This window comes from Bombus pascuorum, chromosome 3, assembly GCF_905332965.1.
Source record: "Bombus pascuorum chromosome 3, iyBomPasc1.1, whole genome shotgun sequence".
NCBI lineage: Eukaryota > Metazoa > Arthropoda > Insecta > Hymenoptera > Apidae > Bombus > Bombus pascuorum.
The window spans coordinates 16,908,243-16,930,049 of NC_083490.1; the positions used below are offsets into that span (position 1 = coordinate 16,908,243).

The window sequence follows — 21,807 nt, forward strand, 5'->3', positions numbered from 1 at the left end:
TAGACAACAAAATTTAGATATCCGTTTAAAACTTCTACAGAGATATTTTGCTCTGTTGCACTGGAAAATGTAAACAGACAGTAAATAAAGATTGTTCACAAATATGTTCAAGTCATTCGAAGCACATATGTCCCGCGTCATCAAAAACGCAATCGCTATTTCAGAAAAGCGATAATAACTTGTTTTATGCCGTAGTGCAGCTGTTCAATAAACATTCGAGATCCCCGTAAAAGACATCGCAAACAGATGCTGCGTAATCCACCAGAGATAAGCAATCCTTGTAAAGGAATTGCGATATGCAACGAATTTTCTCGTCATTTATTCGACGATCGATGCTCTCGATTATCGATGAACGATGAAAAACAATTTCACAAATGTGTACGTTATGGACATTGATCTGTGGAATCCACTATTCGATTCCAGATATACGAAAAGCAAAAACGATATATATATATATATATCTTGTTAAATATTTTAAAATTTGCATAATTAGTTCCAAAAGATCTCAAAAATGTAATTGTAGAAATTGGCAAACAATACAAACTTTTAGAGTGTGTATCGAGTTTGTTTATTTTTAATTGCAGGTTCGACTTCTTCAAATCTCTAGCTCATATACAGGCTATTAACCTTCGAACTGAATGAATTTTCCACGAGGATTTTATTTGTTTCTACAGAAACACGAGATAGAAAGTTAACCGAGAGAAGAGTTGCGTTTCGCTTTGGAAAATCATCTCGAGGTCATGGATCACGCATACTCGCACACGCGAGTAGCTGCGTTATGTATTATGCAAGTACCTACAGCTTTATCTTGTCTCGTTGATGTTAATTAAATGTAAGCTGTGAAACGCGGAAGGGGCTAAGTTCGGGGAGATAAATCCGCCACGCCTTATGAGCGAATTAATCGTGCGTTCCAACCTCGTTGCATGTTGATAACCCTCGGCTGAGTTTCAACAGAATGTCCGTGGTTCACGAAAACGATAAAACCAGCATAGCGGTTCGAAGCGACCGAACAGTACGAGTATCGATGTTCCCGCGAGAGTTAAATTTCACGAAACTCGCTTTTCCTTCGATAGAACGACACAGCGTGGTTTCCTTGACAATGGCAGACGAGTGGGATTAAGGCCAATGAAATCTTTCGAAGACAAGCCACGCGGGACAAAGTTGAGCATTATTTAAATAAAATATCGTTTAACGTGTTCGTTACCAGCGTTATAGACGAGTCGTTTAGGAATTAAGAACGTAATCTTTCAATAAGTGCTTCTTCTTCGAATTATGATTTCCATTGCAAAGAAACACGCGACGCGATAAGTGAGCTTGCTACTTATTCGGAATTGATGAGAGAATTATGTGTGTTAATTTTCTTCTTTTCCTCTTTCTTCTCTTTTTCAATATACAGATATACTTAATCCTTAAATCGCTTCACCTAATTAGAAATTATCGTAGCTTTTTGAATCAAACGTGACATTAATTCCGTATAATCGAAGATTATATTAAATTTAAACGATATGCAAAATAATTAGCTAATAGTTCTCGTAGCAATTTTCAGATAATGATATACCAATTTCATATAATTTAGCCTGATACGTATGATTTACTCGCGTCATCGTGCGATGTTTCTTATGGAATATTTGTAACAGTGCTTTAAGACGATATTATTTTCGTTTATTGATGCGACGAGAAAGAAAGAATATTTCCGTCAATGTCCAATTCGATATTGACGATAACAAAAATTACAAATATCGGTGTAACAGCGAAAGAAACTGCTTCGATTTCGAATAGTATCCGAAATATTCGATTCGCCGCTCAACGACAGGAGCTTTCCCAGACCGCGTAAACGTCCAAATGTATCCACGACGATGAAAGGTGACTAATCACCCACGTCATCTCATGACGACGAAACAAAAAATTATCCGGCTACGTAAGGAAAAAGAGAAGAACTCACCTTCTCGACGATAAAACGACAGATAATTGTCTAAGTCACACGAAGGCCAAGTTCGTCAGCGCTGTGACAGTGTGCCGGGTTTACGAATTGCAACAGAATATATCCGGTGCACTTGAATTTATCAGATAAGCGAAGCGCTCGTGCCCATTTATCGATCGATCGATAAAACGGATACGCGTGATATTCCACTTACCTTCTTTTTGCGTGGGTGCTGTTCCTCGAGGTAATCGAGCACTATACCCTCGTCCAGGGTGGTTGTCGAGCCAGGGGTGCTACTCGACGACGAACCAGACGCGTTGTAAGGGTAGTGTTGTTGATTGTGCGAAGGATGAGCGGATGTCGGCCACAGAGAACCGGTGGTAGGTGCCCCCTCGTCGCTGAGAGGCGGACTTGGGGTGCCGCTACGCCATGAAGCCCCGCTGCTGCTGCTGCTGCTATTCGAGGTGCCACCGACTCCTGGTGAGCCAACGACCATGCCACCACCTCCGCCACCTCGACCTCCCCAGGAACCTTATTCGCGAAAAACATAAAAATACTCGGTCAGTTTATCTCGATTGAACAACTTGCTTGCGAGTTGATTATTCGCGGATGATCCAAGCTCCGATTCGAGTACCATGTAATTTTTGGGAATTTTCTTTGCATAATTTTCCAAGAGCCTTCAATCTGTCCAATTTACTATGGTATTTGTATAGCAGTTATACAAATTGTAGGGCTATAAATATATTGCGTACCTTTATGTCTCGTCTATTGTATTGAAAAATACCTTAGAACTGCTGTGGAGGTGTTATAAAATGTTTCATACAAACAAGCACCTCTTGTATCTTGTTATATATTTCGCAGGTTTGGAGTCGGAGAAATGCTTGAATTGATAGATCGTTGCAAATTGACATGCGATTGAGTGTAATCTCTGTGTGGAATTGAGATTAGATAGAACCGCTGTCAGACATAATGGCAAGCTTGAATTTACGATCATGTAACTCGGATATGCGATTTCGATCGCTAGTAATTGCATAGACACTTAGAGTAATACATTGCGGAGAAAGACAGATGACCGGTATACATGTATATGTACATGTATATTCATGTATCACATAATAAATCAAACGTGTAAAGCGTATGTGTTAACAGCAGCAATTCTTAGCCCCTACAATACGGCTAAATACAAAATGTGCATCGTTCAAATAATTAATACTACACAGCCGCATGCAGTTTTCTACGACCGAAACAAATTCATCTCGACCCGAAACATTGTTTTCGAGATTTCATTCGTTCTATCAAATATCTAGCAATTTGCTCGTTTCTAATGTAAACTTTGTAAACTTTGACTAGATTGAACCTAACGAAGTCTGCGATGTCGCTAGAACACGAAAGCTATTCGCAGCGTGATACTGACCGTAATTGTGTTGGCAGTGCAGTGGCAGGGGATTGTGAGGGCTGTGTGGCGAACATGAGAGCGACATGAGGACAAGAGCGGCGGTGCATTCGTCCATGCAATCGCCGCGTTCGTTGGTACGACAACCCTCGCGGCCGCATCCGTGGGGTATTCTGTCGCTCCAACCGCTGTACGATCGCTCGGAGTCATTACTCGAGCTGGGTCGCCGTTTTCTGGATCTGAAACACGAATGACACAAATTCGTAGATTAATTACGATTCGCAAGGTTCGCTCGTATTGCAATTTTCAGCTCGTCGCACGAACAACAGCCGTAAGACGCTGGTTAATGTCGCGTGAAAGATCGCAAAATCACGATCACTGTCGTCATCTACGTTCATTCACGACCGTGATCGTGACTTTTTTATCTCGAGCGAATTTGCTCGCTGTGATCGTAATTCTTTTCTAAATTATTCTTATAACACGATTAATTTTTTACAAGCTACCACGATATAACTTGCATAAAAGTATCTGCACATAACGTAAATTGAAAATTACGTTACGTTTTCCTCGTACAACGTACATTTACCTTATCCGAGATTCAAAATAGAAGATAATTTAATTTTCTTTTCTTCGTCTGGTATTATTATTATCGGTACTTTAAGGACCAGAATATTAATTCTTCCTGTTGATTTCAAAATTGTAACATTCGTTCGATGTCTTTGATATAAAATATACAGGTTTCGCGAGAAGGATCAGTTAAACCAGAAGCGATCACGAAAAATCACAAGCTACTGCGAACAATCACCGTGATTGGGATCGAACATGATCGAATCATGAGATTCACAAGTAGTGTTTTGTGCCATCTCTAGTGCATACGTGACTATTAACTAATTAATTAATTAATTAATTAAATTATTAAAATTATCTAAAGACCGTCGAACACGAGTGTTCGCTTTACAATCGCCAGTTATTTCATTATTACAGTAATTGGTAATTCGTAACAACTTGTACAATGTAACTTTGATTAGAAAGTAAACAATACGGTGAATTTCAAAGTGCTAGACGGGACATTTCAACTAAGAGTAAAATTATTCGAAACTGTTGAGGTTTGTCTCGGAAATAGAAAGAGGAAATGCGTGGATGAATGTACAATAGTAATAAGTACAGTGTATGCTAGTCCAGGTCCGGAGGCTGGCAGCGTTACTTTACAATACATCCCCGAAGCCATCAGCCTACAGGCATTTGTATAATTATGAAAACTGGCTTGTCTATACCCCGTTGCACCATCTGTGCTTGGCATCTTCCTAGAAAAGGCTACAAGGTAGAGAGACCATTCAAACTGATTTGAAGCTGAACAGTACTCAAAGGCTTGAAGGACGAAGAAAACTAATCCCTAGAGAAGATGGTAGAGTTTTCCTAAAAGTGAAAATGGCTTCAACAGAAATAACAGATTGATCGGTAATTTCAAACAAACGACTTCGTGACAACGTAAAAAGCCCAAAGTATCGTCAGACTGCATCGCAACGTAACGTTGTAAGGCGCAACGTAGCGCAACGAGATTAGTGGATGAACAGGCAGCTTTCGTAACGGAAGAAGTTTCGTTTTCCAAGTTCCTAACGTTTTCCATCTCTTTCCATCATCCCTTTTTTTCTTCCTTTTTTCTTTTTGTTCGTAGAAGCACGTCTTTGCGTATGTACGATCATGCAGCCTGTCCCGACAATAGGAGGCTGCCGTAACAACCAATCGTTTGTCGGCCTTTTCGTGGAATTTCACGCTTCTACAATTACGTAAAATAATGTTTTTCCAGCCTATATTCCGTAGGCACTACGATGGCCAATACGGTCATTGTACCGTAATGTTCCGGCGGACGACGTGCTGCAAATTACAGTTTTCCAAGAACAGCCGTAAAGATGCCACGATAACACGCCACGGACTTTAGTCTACGCGTTCCTCCAGATCGGTAGACTGGTCATTTTCGACCATGTACCCGTTACTGCCATCTTTGTTCGCGTGGAACTTTGCGCGAGTCGTTAATCGCCGTGTCGATTATCACGATATTAGATTGTTTCGTAAGTTTGCCGGCAATTGTTCGGAGTGTGGTCGTAAACCGATCGAAAATGCTTTTGATACAGCATTGGATGTTAATGTCTTGCGATTTACCAGGTTTATGATGTAATCGAAAAGTAAGGGTGAGGTAAGTTGCTCGGGGAAGACCAAGAGATCGCCGGTAGATCGAACGGTTGGACAACAGACACCTGCTGATCGATAGAAACCCCGACTTTCTAGGAAATTACAGGGCAAATTTTCCTCGTTATCTTCGCGTATCAGGTGTCGAGACGGCCTTGTGAAATAATAAAATCGATGTGGTCGTCTTGTAAAAGTTTTCCTACAGACTGAATCGGTAAGATTATAACCAATCTATATTTTTTCAAAGTCTAAAGCGTCACGAACTTGAACAAGTTATCGAGAATATCATCGAAGAATCAACCGATTCGATCGAAAAACAACGAAACTGCCAAGGAGGAAATACAAGAAAGAGAAAACGAAGGAAGAGAAAAAATCGGAGGAAAATCACGAAAGCAACGAGCCATCCGGCTCGGCGTACTTTCTACGATCCAATCCACCAAGTTTCACCTTCCCGCGCCATTCTGTCTCCGTGTTCCGTAGGACTTTCATACAAGAAGCCTTAGAACTCTTGGTCAAGCCTGGAAGCAATAGTCGTTGATGGTTTCCGTACGTACCGTCGATGGAAGAGATACGAAGAGATCGTAAAATCGATAAGTAAGTGTACGATCGAAATTGGGAAATTGGAATTTCAGGCAGTGTCGTATCTCACCGTATCTCTCATTTTCAGCGAACAGCATACGAAATAACCGACGTCCTCCAAAGACAAATTGGTCAGTTCCACTCTTTGTGAATTTTTTCAATTTCGTTATCGGCGGGAAATACCGATACTCAATCGGAAAGAAAAAAAACATCCTGACCATTTAACGCGTGGCTACCGTATCTCTTACAGCGAGTATAGACGTACACGAAGGACACGAGAGCGTGATATCTCTAGCGTTGGAAGTGGGAGACACGAAACGACGTAGTCAAGGCCGCCGCTTAGCCGTTCCGCTCGGAGCGGTACATCGAGAGTCGAAAGTGAAACGTCGCCGGTACCGGCGGAATGACGCACGATTTTCTCTGTCTTTCTCCCTCCGATACGATCGAAATACACGAACGAACAGTCGTGACTGTCCCGTTTTCGTGATCGTTTTCGCACACGCCGCTCAGGATACCGAACGCGTTTAACGCGTGAAAGTTAAGCAGAGATAAGTATGCTCGAGGGGTCGATAATTGCCGTACAATTGCAACAGGTATGCAAGCGGAAAGTAAACGGAAGGGAAGTAACAGGGAGTTGTACCGCGTGGAAACGAGCTTGGAGAGGGATGACAGTGAAAGAAGAGTGGACTAGGCATACCTACCGCTAGAAACGGCACAGTATACAGTCGAGGATTTATTGCATGGTAATTGCGGACGCTACCTTGGATTTCCAAACGAGAGGCTTTGGTCGAAGGGACTCGACGTATAATAATGGGATTTACTCGCTCGTTTAGGTCGGGTTAGTTACAGAGACAATAAGAGAGGATAACGAATTTTACGACCGTGGCACACTCTTTCGTTTCTCTGTCTGTTTCAGTCGCTTATTTCGTGTCAAGTCAATATTAATATTAATCAATGTACGATAAAATGCAACTGCTTGGATTTGCGACGCAGATATACGCCGACTGTCCGAGACAATAAGATGACCAATTAATTATTCGCCGTGGTGCAAATTCGTAAAAAGTTCAAACGTGATTCTTACAACCACGAGGATTAATAAGACTGCCACGTGCGGAAGTGTGGCACAGTCGCGAAATACCTCGAGCGTCTCGTTTCACAGCTCGGCCAATTTCCGATCTCGAAAAACAATTTATCCGCGCCGCTGTCGTTTTAATTAAAGAGACGCTGCGCGTTCGACTAGCTCGCAAAGACGCCGCGCCGCTGCAAAAACGAAAGAGAAAGTAAATTGCCCCGATAGCTTGCGCTCCGAATAACTCGCCGGCTGCCTTGTACTTGGAAAGCCGATCGACGCCGCAGTCAAGGTAGACGGGGGATAGTCTTCATTCTCGTCGACGAGCTTTTTTCCCTTCTTCTTTCTTTCGCGTTGCGTGCTAATTACGCGGCGAGCCAGCAGCGTTTACAAGCCGAAACTGAAATTGGGTCGTGGGAAACCCACGCATCGATCTCATCTCTTTCTTTCTTTCTTTCTTTCTGCGATGACACACCGTGTCGTACACTCTTCTCATTTACCTTATTTCCTTCTGCGCGGCTCTTTTCGCGGCTTTCTACCGCCCTCCGTTTTTATACGCGGTTCAATGCCGAGTCCGGGTCGTTTGAAAAATCCGCAAAATAAAGCGGAAAGACATAAGATTTGTCGACTATTATTTTCGCGCTGTTTTCTAAACGTAAGAGAGATTTTAATATTCCTTTGTCGCTCTTCAAAATATTCCACGAGAAAGAGCATTCTTCGTGCTCTTCAGGGGGTTGCTGCAATAATTAAATTCCTACTACGTGTGGCGTTAAGAAAAGGCAGGAAACGCATAGCGGTTGCGTGTACGCCGTACGTGCTCGCGTGTTACTGAAGCGTTTCGCCGCATTATCATCTCTCGCGATGACGTAACGTTATGTAACTATTTCGAACGAAGGACACGCTCGTTGGTGCATTCTCGATACGTTGAATCGATGATCCGAAGGATAGCAAACGTATCGTCGAAATTTTTCAACCGTCGCTTTTACGACATTAAGGGAAATTGCTACGTCGAATAGATCGGTAGTTGATCCTATTCGTCCATAAAGGAGCTTAATGACGGTCGTTCGACTCTTTTCAATTAGCCTCGTTAAAGGATTGCAGTTGCCGTTTATAATTACACCAACTGTAAAGAATTTCCACGTCAACGGTATTGTACAGTTATCTTTCTGCCAAAGAGCTTTTCCGTTGGCAATCGAATACGCTTTATAGAAATTGTAGAACGTAATTTTGCATTCTTCGTTGAGCGAGGATAGTATGCAGGGCATTGGATATTGTTTCGCGTTGAACACAATGATTTTTCAAATATCTTCCAAGTATCGTGTAATTTAGTTTGCTTCATAACAGATAAAACGATTTTTTAAATAAACCGAAACACAAAATCGGTCGCCGGACTGTAATTCACTTTAATAAGAGAAGACTAAAAAGAAAACATCTATCTGACTACGATAAAGAAATAAAATGGTCAAAGTCAAAGACGGTATCTCGTTGGGGGTAGCCATCCACATGTTATTTAGCAATTAAGTTAAAAAAATTTGCCAAATGTCCAGCTGGACAAACTGTGAAGTACAAATTAAATAATAAAAAAAAAAACTTTAGTAAGATGCCGAAGTATATATAATATAAGTCTTTAGTTTCAAATGACATTTTTGGTCTAACTTTTGTTATACATATATTAATCTTTTCTGCTGATCATCGTAAACGAATAAATATCGAAAGAAAGTCAGATTCATGCGAGTTGTTGATTTATGCGAAATCTTTCCTCGATCGTCGATGTATATACGTCAATCTGTAGAGTTGAAGAAACTTACTTAAGGCTGTCCACGAGTTTATACGAGACGGTTAAAAAATTCTGCTCATGCCACAAATAACTTAACGCAAAAATGTTCTCTGAAAAACCTTTCAAAATAGATTGTCTCGAAAAATAAAACTCGTACAAAGAGAAACCTTTTTCATACACCCTTTTAAAATTAAAATACGAAGATCCAACAAGACCAGCGGCAGAATTAATTCTGACATCGATTCTAAAGCACCGTTTACATACAGACGTATACGAAAGCAACCACTAACGACAACACGTGTGTACGAGAGAAGCGTTTTACGTACAGTATGCGTCGATTCATCTTCGATTTAATTTTCCCCCGAACAAGCACACCGATCGGACTTATACTGGGTGAGGCGGATGTAAAGGGGAGAGGCTGTTCCGTGTCCTGGCTCCGGTTGCACGCTCGTGGTTGCCCCAGAAACCGTAATATACTTCTCGTTATATGGGTCAGGGAACACGTTGATCCATATTCGGGACGGCATCCCCCCGTGATCGGGGAACTAGGTCAGCGACTCGTGTGTGCCGCGCCGGGCCACGCGAAACCGTGTGTTGCTAGCTGGCTGCCGCGATCCTGTTCCGGGCTGAGCACGCTTTTCCGGGAGGATTAAACCACCGTATCGAACCGCGTGGTCTACCGTTTTATGTACCGATTTCGTATAGGAATTTTCTTTCTCGTTGCTTTTTCAACGTAGCATTAATTCAGTACTGTTTGTATGAAATAGACGTCGACCTGAGATTATTGCCGCAATATTATTGAATATATATGTAGATTTTTCATCGCCCAAAATTCCAAGTGAAATATCTATTCTTCAAAATTGCGTTGGTTAACACGTTGAATGTCGTGGGGGTCACCGATGACCGGTGCACCAAGATTAGTAAAAATACATAATTTGAACAAATTTCAATAGTTATAAATTTTGTATTGTTACCATCGTTACTACAATGGTGTGACGAAATGGTCGAACATGGGAAAAACCAACTTTTTCTATGTCTTACCTTAGCCCTAAGGAATATTTAGCCCTATAGGACAATAGCCCTAAGGAACATTCCTATCTGAAAGATGTTCGATGATAATTAAGGGCCTTGACAGTAAAGTAAACATGCTAAATCTTAATGACGGTTCTTTAGAATTATTGCAAGCCTGAATAAATATGATCGAAGGAGGGATTATGGTTTGTGGTAGGTAACGCAGGTAACGTAACGTAGCTAATATTTCAACACTATATGTATCGCATAATAAATAACGCCAAACCTTGTAAAACTGACCTGGCATTCAACGTGTTAAATATTTTCCAAAGAGGGTCCCTGTACTCGTTAGTGTACTTGCACGAGAATATAGTATACTATTAACAAAAGCGTATAACATTAACGTATAATAAGCCTACGTCTGAGTTGGCAGCACCGTCCCTTGGAATTAATTTACAACTTTGCTGTAATCCCTTCAGCAACAGATACCTGGCGCAAATCCGAGATTCATAATAAAGTCTCGATCTACCTAACGGCATATCGCAGGCCCAAGAAGCCCAAGACAAAAGAAACGAATAATTTTCGACTAAACAAAGAACAACCCATAAAATGTGTCGGTTTGAAATCAGGAAATTTCGGTTTGAAGTTAGGTACAGTAAAAACACATCTGCAGAAGGATTTTCCTCGAGAAGGTAACAGAAGTAAACAAAGAGAAGGAAACGTATATTAGCAGGGTCTAGAATCTAGGTACATTGGGGACAAGCATTCACACCCCATAAGGACAGTGCATCGATCCGGTACCAAACGATATCCGGGTTACGAAGTCGAACAGCGGGGTCAGTACGCCGGATACAGGAACGCGATAGCCGGCTGGCCTCTATCGAGCGACCTGATTCCGCGGCAGGACAACCCGGACAACCTGATTTCGACTACGTCGACCTTATTCGCTAACCTAATTCCCTCGATCACAGGGGCTGCTTGGAATTTACGACTGCGAAAACGGGGCTGTATCGCGCTCGAATTCCCAGAATCCATTGCCTATTTCGCTCGGAGGTTGGTTCCACGTTGATCCATACAACTATTCTCGAACTATCTAAGAGTTGGACTCTGAGTTACGCTTGAATCTGATGATATGATCGAACTGCGTGTTATTATGCTTCTACAGTGGCTGACCAAACTATTTCAACACTTACCATAGAAAATTTTTATGTACATTGCGTGCGTGGTGTTAAACATTCTGAGATTTCATTAGCGATGTGAAATTATTTATTATTTCACTATGAGAATTATCCTTCAATTTACGCTTTTCGAAGATTAATATGCCGCAAGGAGTCTTGACGAATTTTTATCTCATACAAGAAAGTAATAAGGAAGTAAGAGAAAAGTCTACCGCAACTATTTCCTCACGGTTATCGGAGAAAATTCTATTGTTCGAAAAAAAAAAAGCGTGAACACGATAGGCTTGTCTTTTGATTAATATTCTATCGCGTGGATCGTTAATCAAACGCATCGTTTTGTCAAGGTGCACACCTAACTCTTCTAACTCAATTTGTCTCTGAATAATTAGCAGATAGGCGGAACTTGTTTAGATAAAACGAACACCTTTCTTCGAACTACAGAACACTGCCATTCAACACGGATGAATTAAATTGAAGTTTCATGCTAATTCCTGCTGAAAAAGTAAGTTATACTTAAAAGGGAAAGTGTGTTGATCTCTCGATTAACATCTCAAGACGGCTATTAATCAAACGCGTCGCTTTATCACACCTGCAAGCCACTCCTTCCTCTTCATTTCCATCCTTGAATAATCGACAAATGGGAGAAATTGCGTTTTCATCTTTCTTAGAGGACGTTATCTCGCGTATATCGAAAGTTCCAATCTCGCAACTTTATAACTAATTTTATCTACATCTTGTAATACGATTATCTACGTTTCTCACGTAGTCGATAAATATCCCCCTTTAAAATGTCGCGTACTAAACGTTCTTTAAATTCAAAACGGTCTTCAAGCGAAACCCAAAGTCCTCTTTAGCTCTACGAACGCAAAACCTCAACATCCAAGAATACGATCCACCGCTGCAACTCTACCTGTCGATTTAACTCGAGTAAAGTCGTCTAATTAGTCGGCTTATTAGCGCCCACGAGCAAGGCCCATGTCCCTGAAGCGGGCATTTGATGGAACAAAAGCTTGATCCAAGTGCGAGCGACGAGTCCCTCGTCGGAAAAGTTCTCTCTAGCAAGGTCTCGGAATTTTGCACGGCGAAACATTCTCGTGTTGGCTTCGGCACACAAAGCGCCGAGAAGGGTATATAAACTCGCGGGAGGGTATCTCGGTGTTGCACACGATGCGACTCGGGTCGATGTATTGGTGCACGTGTACTGCTCCGGTTTCATTGTCCCAGATTTACCAGTGGGATAGAGAGTGACCCACCCCTTGACCAGCCGAAGCGAGAGAAGGGCCAAGAGCGTCGTCACGGAACCCTCTCCTTCCTTTTCTCTTTTTCTTTTCGCTCTTCTCCTTCTTATTCTTCTCCATGCCCCTTGGCTCTTCTACCTCAACAAGTAGCAGCGGTTGCCAAGTACTACAACAGGTACGAGCGGCGTTGTATGCGCTGGCACGTGCAGACCCACGTCGGCCAACAAAGGAGGAAAGCTCGTAGTGCGCGAGAAAAGAGGTAGAGGGGACTTGCGAGACTCGAGCGCATTCGAAGGGTGTAGCAAGAGAGGATTTTCGAGGGAATGGGGAAAACAGGAAGGATAAAAACGACGCGTGGCTCCGTGTACCTGACCCATTTATTCGACGCGACTCCGCACCGCTAGGTACGTAGCTCTATCGATCGGCCTAGATCCGTGGCCCCAGCCTGGCACGACCTACTATTTGTTAGGCCACCTTAACCACCCTCGTGTACCATCGGCCGCCCCGGACGCCTCTCCGTCTCGCTCACCTCGTCGAGCAGGCACGGCTACCCTCGCGATCCGTGTGGTATCAACTTTAGACGAGCCATCGGCGTCTCGCTCGCAACCCTTGCACAATCGGAGCCTTGGCGGGCGAGCGAAGGTCGCGCAACCGATTCGGCTGTGCCGTAACGCTTTGCTAAATAGATGCTTCGGCGAGACAATTCGCAGGAGGATTTTCATGACTATTTCGTTGGGACGATTTTCCATGCAGAATTACAGCGATTCTTGGATTAGGATTGGATGAGAGTGGATATAACGGCGACTGCTAATTTCCAGAATGAAGCTGACGACAAAGAAGGGAAGAAAAGAGGAGAACAGATGAAAATAAACGACTTTGCCAAAGAGTAAAGATACTCGGAACCCGAAAATTGCTGCAACGTTCCGACAGTCTAAATAAATCAGATTCGGAAATTCCACTTATGTTATCGAACCAACTTTACCCACTCGACAAAACAAATATAGGAAAAATTCCTAAATACTACTCGATACACGAAGATTCCACAAATCACGTGTGTTTATATAGTGTACACGCGATTCTAGTTCTAATTTGCAAACACTGAATAGAGTCGAAATGCCTCGCTGATTGCGTCATTTCGTTCGTCGTTAGCGCTCTCTGAACACACGCGGAATGCGTTGAAAACTACTACTACTCTGTTTTGTCATCAAAAAAAGAAAACGAAGGATCGTGAGAAAAGAAGAGATATTCGGAGCTCGGATGTAAATTGCGAAGAGAAAAAGGTTTCGCGAGACAAAAATGACATCTGCCAGTTGTTCGTTGCTCTATAGGTCAAGATCACGCCTGTTGGCATATTTTGTTGTTCGAGACCTTGGCTATTCGCTTGTGTGCACTCTGTCTTTTGTCTTGCATATACCTAAGATATACCTAAGATATACCTAAGATACACACGTTACACGCTAGGATCGTACTTTCGTACTCTAACTTCGTTCTAGCTTCTGCCAGGTTCGTCCTGTTCAAGCTTTAGTAACTTCCTTTGGAAGTCTAATGAACATCGCGTTGTTCTAGGTCAGTGAACCTCGGAAACTCGAACGATGGTCCTGGGGAACAGTGGAAAGGCAAAGTAAATTTTACGTCAAGATCTTTGAAGAGTCAAGAACTTTTCTTTATCTACAATAACGTACAAGTTAGATACTTGGGTAATCAAGATTATCAAGTTGACAAATCGAAATGCAACTGAAATTTCAAATGAAATTTGCTACAATTTTGTCCGCAAAGTTATAATTGTAAACGAGACAGACGGTTCTTATGGTATTCTGTAGTAACATGGATTTATTATTTTCTAGGATAAATTTTCAAATTGTTTCAAGCAACATATATCCGAATTTTATACTTGTACCTTGAATAAATATGCGAATACTTCTTTACTCTATTTCTTGTAGCTTAGAGCGTTTGGAATAGAGAAAGAACCTTCTTAATTCGTTTGGTGGTCGCACGATAGAAATAACATCGAGTCTTAGCACGTGGCGTACGGTTCCCAGAGGACGTGACATAGATACAGACGCTTCTTCCAAACGAGACAAATCGAAATAATAAAAGCTAATTAAGAGGCTAAAGTAACGTGATCCCACCAAAGAAAAGCAGTTAAAAAGAAACGTTTTTCAACGAAACTATCGAACATAATCAACCTGCAATTTTGCAGCGTTATTAAACCACGTTTCAGTCATATGCTAAATGTATTTCGAGTAAATATAACGAATTTATTAAAAGAACATCAGCTAGAGTGTCCGCGAAGAAATTTTCTGCCATCGTGTGGATCAGAATATATTGGTGTTAACAAGCAATTCAGTATGTTTACAGCATGGGACCTTCTTCTATTATATTCTTAGACCAGTCCTACAGCCGAAACTCATTTATTTTCAATTAGCGTGGGTTCACAGCGTGGTCTTGTCTTTACGAACAACACGAAATAGCATTCATTAGCGGAAAGTGACTCGATAATGAATCTTGCAATCGCAAAGACGAGTTGAGTCTATTCCGTAGAAGTTTATTTCTTGGGTATTTTGTTCAGCTATGGACACAAAAGATTAGTCTCATAACTAAAAACATACTTGGAAATTAAAAAATGTAACAATATCATTTATTACGATAAAACTTCGTATATGATCCCAAATATATTATTTAAATATACGACCAAAGTAATACGATTGACTCGCTGTATAATGATCGCAAAATACGATAATCGCGAAATAACGCGATAGTCATAGGCAAAAGAATTAAATAGACCTGACAAACGTATAAGAAAAGTCCAACGAATACTTCGACCCCTTTCTGCGCGTATAATACGCTCCTCGACGATAATAATCTCTGAACCGAAGCACAGAATGACCGATCCAGAGACCACCCAGTTTGACTGTGAGTAGAAGACGGATCGAGATCGACGCTGATTGAACTCAATTAACGTGTTAACGCGCGACCAACGAACAGATCAAAGGGACAACGGACCGCGAACTCGAAGAGAACTGGAAATGGGCCGATCGAAACGGGACATGCAGCAGTCCTGGGGGATGGGAGGGGTTGCTAGGTACCGGTAAAGCTAGCATATACGAGTACAGAACGTGGTAGTGCACCTGACCCATATAGCGACGCGGTATTGATCGACCTAATTCTGTAAAGCCGACCGCCTCCCCGCCCGCAGAGATTGCCGCCCGAAATTACGTAAGCTAACCTACTGACTCACTGCACCCGTTGCCGCAGCAGAAACTTTCAGTTGTTACGCCCGTGTCTTTCGACTACCAAACTCTAACACACCCTCTTTGCTATTCTCAAGTTCGAATCACGTTCGATGGAAAATCCACGAGTCATCGAGAAGCACGTGTGTAAGGCGAAAAAGAGTGGGAGAACTTTAAGGGAATGTTGGAGAATTTCGAGGTTTCTGCTATACAATGGGGTTGTCGAGGGGAATCGAACGACTCTAATACGCCCTGTTGGTTGAATCACTCGAAAGATTAAGTTACTAAATGATGGAATAGTCTCTTACTACGTAGCATTCGTGTGTTTAACAAAATAAATACTTTTGATAATAAGGAACGTCGTCAGGGATCGAGACTTAAAAGGTTGGCGGCGATTTCATTCGTTTTTATTGTCAGAAGCTATAAATTCTGCTACGTGGGTGCAAAGAAAATAGATACACCGTTCGGTATAATTAGATGATCAGCTGGTCGAAGCATTCATTGCTTCGAACATTCCAGCACGCTAACCCACCCATTACTATTTATCACCACTAATACTACTATTTCCATTCATTCGTTCAAGAAGGCAATTACAATCGCGACGCGGGAAAACGTTTTTCCATACTGTCGTCGTTTTTCCATACGGTATAACATTAAAGAACCGTACTAGTTAAGGATTACAAACGTGGCGAACTAGTTTACGTACTTGGTAAAATTACTCGTTTCCGTTGTATAGAAATGTCATCGTATTAAATCGTTTCAATTACTTGTACACGGGATACTCCAGACGAATAGAGTAAACCCCCCAAAAATTGACTTGAAAAACTTTCAACGGCCGAATAACTTAGCTAAGAAGGAGAACGCTGTGGCGGGCAATCAGGAAACCATAAAATCCGGTTAGTGAAATATTCATTGGCGAGCGTTCACTAGGAAGCAGACAACGTGCATAAGCGTCGAATAATTTAATCTCGTTTGCGCTAAAGACCGCGATTGCGGGCGAAACGTGGCCGTCGAACGAGAATCAACGCGAACGGATTGCCTTCCGAGCGCGAGCTCGTGAAGTTCATGAATTAAAAGCCGGGCAATCGATAGCCGTGGAATAATTGAATCTCATTGTACGTCGAAGACGATGATAATCGCCGCGAATACAGAACGATCCATCGTGAAAAAAGATCGAGTATCTGTATTACGTTTTTAATAAGCCTGAACGCGTTAATGATGACTTCACAGTGAAAAAAAAGCAGCTACCATTTATCCTCGAGTATAATTAAAACGGAGCTTCGAGCGGTATTTGTAAATTGTATCTGTGCCTTAATCAACTGCCATACAATTTTTTATTTATTCCTGCTAATTTTTTAATCCTTTCTCTCGTGTTGGTTTACCAATGTTTCTTTCGGCGTTCGTTATTTACTATTCTCTTTCGCTACTAACGTTACTTTAAGAAAGGAAAGTAACGAAAGAATATTAGCTTTAAAAAAAAATGCGAACAGCCGAACACAGAACGTTCCTTCGAAAAGATCAACATCTCCATTTTCATCATAAAAATCATAATTTATCTTTGTCACATTGTTATTTCCCCTCCTACATCGTGCTGTCAGAACAGGAAATTAAAAACCGCCTGTGTGCGCTAAACAAATGTAAAAGCGAACTAGAAATAAAATTTCAACTGCGGCGATAGAGAATTCCGCGAAATTCGATCGAAACTCGACATTTACAGAAAAATCACGACTATTCGTACGTGCTACTATGAATCCTCCGTTTCGACGTTTAACAAAAAATTTCCCTTAACAAAAAATTCTAAAACTTCTATTCGCCAACCAGAAGATAAAATGTGGAAAAGAAAACCTAAACTACGCAAAACTAAAATTAAAGCTTCAACGATCACCTGCAAAGCACGTGACCAAAGAAAGCATAATAAGTAGTTGCCACTGGAAGAGAATCGCTTGCAGTTTCGTTACGAGAGAAAAGCATGATCTTGCTCAATTTACGAACGTCGAGTTGCAGTTGCAATTGCGCTACAGAGTAGCAGAATGCCCTCGCGTGCATGATTGCGTGTGAAAGGCCAAACAGGGCCATCGTTCGTTCTACGAAACGAGGCTACACGGTGAAAGAAGAAGAAGAAGAAGAAGCTTCGGATGAGTCGGGTTATTCGTCTTCCATGAGCAATCTTCGTTGTAATTCGAAAATTTTATCGATGAGAAGCCATGCATCATAAAGTTGCTTCTTGTTAGGAATAGTTCGAGTGAAAGGAATTTTCGAGGATGACGCTATTGTGAACGGAGAAGGGTAGGTCGGTCTACGGGGAATTTCAATTCAGTCACGGAATATTTTCGTTGCATTCTACTACACTTTCTCGATGAAAGAAAGGATTAACAGGAATTAATCTGTTTCGAAGTTTATAAATGCGATTGTGACGATGGACTTTTTCAAAATCATCCTCGTTTTTAAAGAAATATCAAGAAACGCTAGCACTGGAGGAAAATATCGAGTATTTGACCCAAGATAGGATGTCGGAAGAGCGTGGAAAATTCCACCTAAATCGAAGACCTAATAACCTAATAACCTAATAACCTCGTAACCTCTGTCAGTAGTTATCCCTTTGACCCATTAAGTATATGTATATTCTCATAAATCGTTCTCTCCAAATTTGAATACAATATCACAATCTATAACACGATGACAGCTAGCTTGGTGAAATTGTTAGTTCGTTGTCTATCGACGACAACCGTGTTTAAAGAATTAAAGTCTAGATCGACTAGAAACATCATCGCTATGTTGATGCGTCAGAGCCAATGTCTTGTACGCACGTCGAACAGCGAGCAGCAAAACAAAAGCAACGAGAATCAGCTCGAAGGAGCCCGGTTGGTTCAGCCTCGAGAGGCCAGTCACCGGTGATGAATTTCGCGCGAGATCCTTGGCCGCGACGCAAGGTCTCGTTAAAGCCGGTAGCCGAGGGGCCCCGCGTGCGCTTTCGTCATCGATACACCATCGAGACTGGAAAGGCATTCGATTTCTCTCGCGAGAGAGGCCGTGGTGTGTGTGACCTCTCCTTTCACGTGGGGCAGGTCGTGCCAGGGCCAGGTGCGACAACCTCGGCCGAAAACACCGACGCAGGCCGTCTACCTGCGTGGCTTCGCCCTCAGCTACCGGACGTTGCACCTTCACCCCTCTTCCCTTCTCGGTATCCCTCCTCTGGTCGAAGTCGTCCTTTGTGAGGAGGATGTTCGAGGCCTCGGTCGTGCACGACTTCGTCCAATGGGGGGAAGAAAAAAAGGTAAAAGAAGGAAAAGTCGACACCGAGGTCGTTGGCATCGTGAAACTGCCGTTCTACCCTTCTCGCCGAGGGGAGACGATTATGGCGGTGAAGAGAAAGAGAGAGAGAGAGAGAGAGAAAGAGATAGACAGGCAGACAGACAAACAGAGCGAGGAGAAACTGTGCGGTCGAAAAAGATGAGAGATCACTAGACACGGGTGGGTAGAAAGATGCGAGTTTTGAAACTTCTCGACGAGAGGCTAGCTTTCGAGGGAATACGTCGCTTCCTATTTTTTTGATTGGATACGGTTGATGGATTCTTACGAGGATGTTAATGGAATTTCATGCGATAATGATCTGAGCTGTGACAGACAGTTCAAACTCGGACTGCTGTTGTTATTTGAAAGCGCGATAGGTGTACGAGTATTGGCTTGATTTTATGATTCGAAGATGACAGTTGTGTCGTGGAATAAAGTACCGTTGTTGTTAATATCATGTTGTCGAAATATACCGTGTGTAAATTATTATGATGAAAGTTGTTTGAAGGCGAAAATGAAACGAAGGTGCGTAATCATGTTTCAATCTCGATAGAAGTCGACATTAACTGTGCTAATAACATCTATGTATAACCGGGCACAGTGTGGAATGTGGAACGTCAAAGCCTACGTGCATCACGGCAGGAACTCAATCAGTCAACCATTTCCGGGATATCGATCAAATACAAGAGGACCATGAGACGTTTCCGCAACATTGTACCGAATACATGTACATGCATCGTTCTTTATTATAAAATAGAATACCGCAAATAAATTACCATGAGGGAAGACGACCGTCGCAACGATATGTAAGTATAATTCTTTTCAAGGATCCGTTTCAACTTTTTTCCATTGTTCAGCCTATTTTTTATCAGGAGAAGAGAGCTTATCTAAAGGACCCACGAGTGCATTAATATTCAACCCCTTGTGTTGCAGACAAACTCTTCTTACCTTCGAGCATGCGTCGCGTCGTGAAGTTGCACGGGCAAGGAAACAATTCAACGTTCATTATTCAGCCTTTAAAAGTCTTGCCGGACAGATATATCCCCCTACGAAGTGCAGTCAAAGAGGTTTCAACGAACTAAGTTGTCTCATGGCGGTCGTACCACGCCATAAAAACGAAATTACGGTTTTGTAACGCTACAACGCTACCTGTTATTTCACAGTTCTCGGTCCTAAATCATAAAATCTACCGCTACACTCTAAGTAACTGTACAGTTTCGGCTACCTTCGTATACGGTACGAGACACCTGGAAGAATACACGGTTTAATAGCCTTGAGTCTCTTAAGGGTCGGAAAACATTGTTAAAGAGAATTTGCTTTATGTCATCATATATTGTTTTCGGTGTTTCCTTCATGAAGTCATATATTTATTTTATTTCCATCTTTATGGAGGCATAAAAACTTAAGTCTAGGTTCATCGGTGACCTATAGCCAGAAATAAAGTTTTCATTAGCTTGGTATAAATACTCGCTGATTTACCGCTTGGCAAGGGACACGGAGGAAAGTAACATTTTCAAGAATTTGTCACGCTTGCTATTTGTTTACGACGAAATAATCTGAAGTTTCTCTTTAAGATTCCTAAGCACGTTTCTAAATAGATTTAAGAAATTTAATCGAATCATCGAAATATCCAAAGATATCTGGCTGGTTAACATCAGTTCCTAAAAATTTTTATTTAAAAAGCGTGTATTTGATAGAAACCAATTTTCACCAATAACAGCTCCGTGTCAAGACCAAACCTCTGAAACGCTAGGATTTTTAAAATCATCGTTCGATCCCTCGAGTCATCGACCGTATAACTTCTCGAAATCATTGAACAGGAAAATCCTACAACTGACGAGTTGCTCGAGTTCTCGAAATCATCGAACGAACGAACCTAAAAACAGGGCAACATACCCTGCTAGACAAAATCCCCGCCGCTCGTAAAGGTCAAAGCTCTCGCCCGCCTCCGTAGAAATTCCGCGCTCGTCGATCCCACGAAACGCGTTTCCCTCTGGCCAAATCGCGACGGTTGGATCGGATTCCGGGACGTTTCACGAGGGTGAGAGACGAAAGCACTTGGACGACTGCGTGCGGTGGAAAGGCGAGGGACAGGTGTCCGGCGAGGGTGCGTTCACGGTCTAACGATTGGCAACCAGACGCCTTTTAACGCTCCCCTGGTGCAACGTGTGGGTGCGCGCACAGCCTTTTTCGAACTAGCCGGAGAGATACCTTCGATTTTTAGGCGGAACACGCACACACAGATCGAATATGGGGACGTGCATGCTCGTATACAGGGTGAGGCACGCAAAGCACGACGATAGAATCTTTCAGAGAATATTAAAAACACCGGAAAGTGTTATTAGACGAAACCTATTAGGCGATTAATCTTTATTTAAAATTTATTCTCAAGAACATGAATACACGATATAAAAAATTGTTCGCTAGTAAGGCTGAGGTGTTTTACGAAGCCTGATATTTCTACACTATGTGAAAACATTCGGAAGATTTTAAAATCGCTGATTCTCTCGCGAACCTTTTTGTACAGCCTTAAATATGAATGAGCGTATTGTATTAAGTTGTCCCAAAAGTTTCTTTTGTTTCATAAGTGAAATAATAGATGCGCAATATTTTTTATTTTATATTATTTCATGGATTTATATATGATCCATTTTGTGGTAATAGAATAAAATGGATCAAATGTAATTCAATAAAATAATATAAAAGAAAAAATGTTGTGCATCTACTACTTTCTTATAAAACTTTTGGGACGATCTAATATATTCTAAACTTAATTGAACGATTACAATTTCTCTTAAATATTAGCATAATCAAAAATATACAAAGAACACGTGAATTGAACATATACATGTACTTTTTGATTGCTTTTTTCTCACCTGTATTCTTGAATGATTTTGAATATTTCATTGAATTCGTTCACATACACATTCATG

The 21,807-nt window shown here is 41.8% G+C and overlaps 1 protein-coding gene and 1 long non-coding RNA gene across 3 annotated transcripts in view; one reads left to right on the forward strand and one right to left on the reverse strand.

The window, feature by feature from the left end:
* The window catches only part of LOC132905697 (zinc finger protein 395), a 92,309-nt gene that overhangs the window by 32,429 nt on the left and 38,073 nt on the right, over positions 1–21,807 (reverse strand). For both annotated transcript variants that reach the window (XM_060957278.1, XM_060957277.1), the window contains exons 3-4: positions 3,336–3,553; positions 2,136–2,452 (exon numbers count right to left, since the gene is read on the reverse strand). In XM_060957278.1, the coding sequence (XP_060813261.1) occupies positions 2,136–2,452; positions 3,336–3,553 (535 nt within the window). The remainder of the gene's footprint in view (positions 1–2,135; positions 2,453–3,335; positions 3,554–21,807) is intronic.
* Positions 5,749–20,598, forward strand: LOC132905722 (uncharacterized). The gene is made up of 3 exons (XR_009657845.1): positions 5,749–6,823; positions 19,476–19,680; positions 19,808–20,598. It is a non-coding gene; the product is annotated as an uncharacterized LOC132905722 (long non-coding RNA).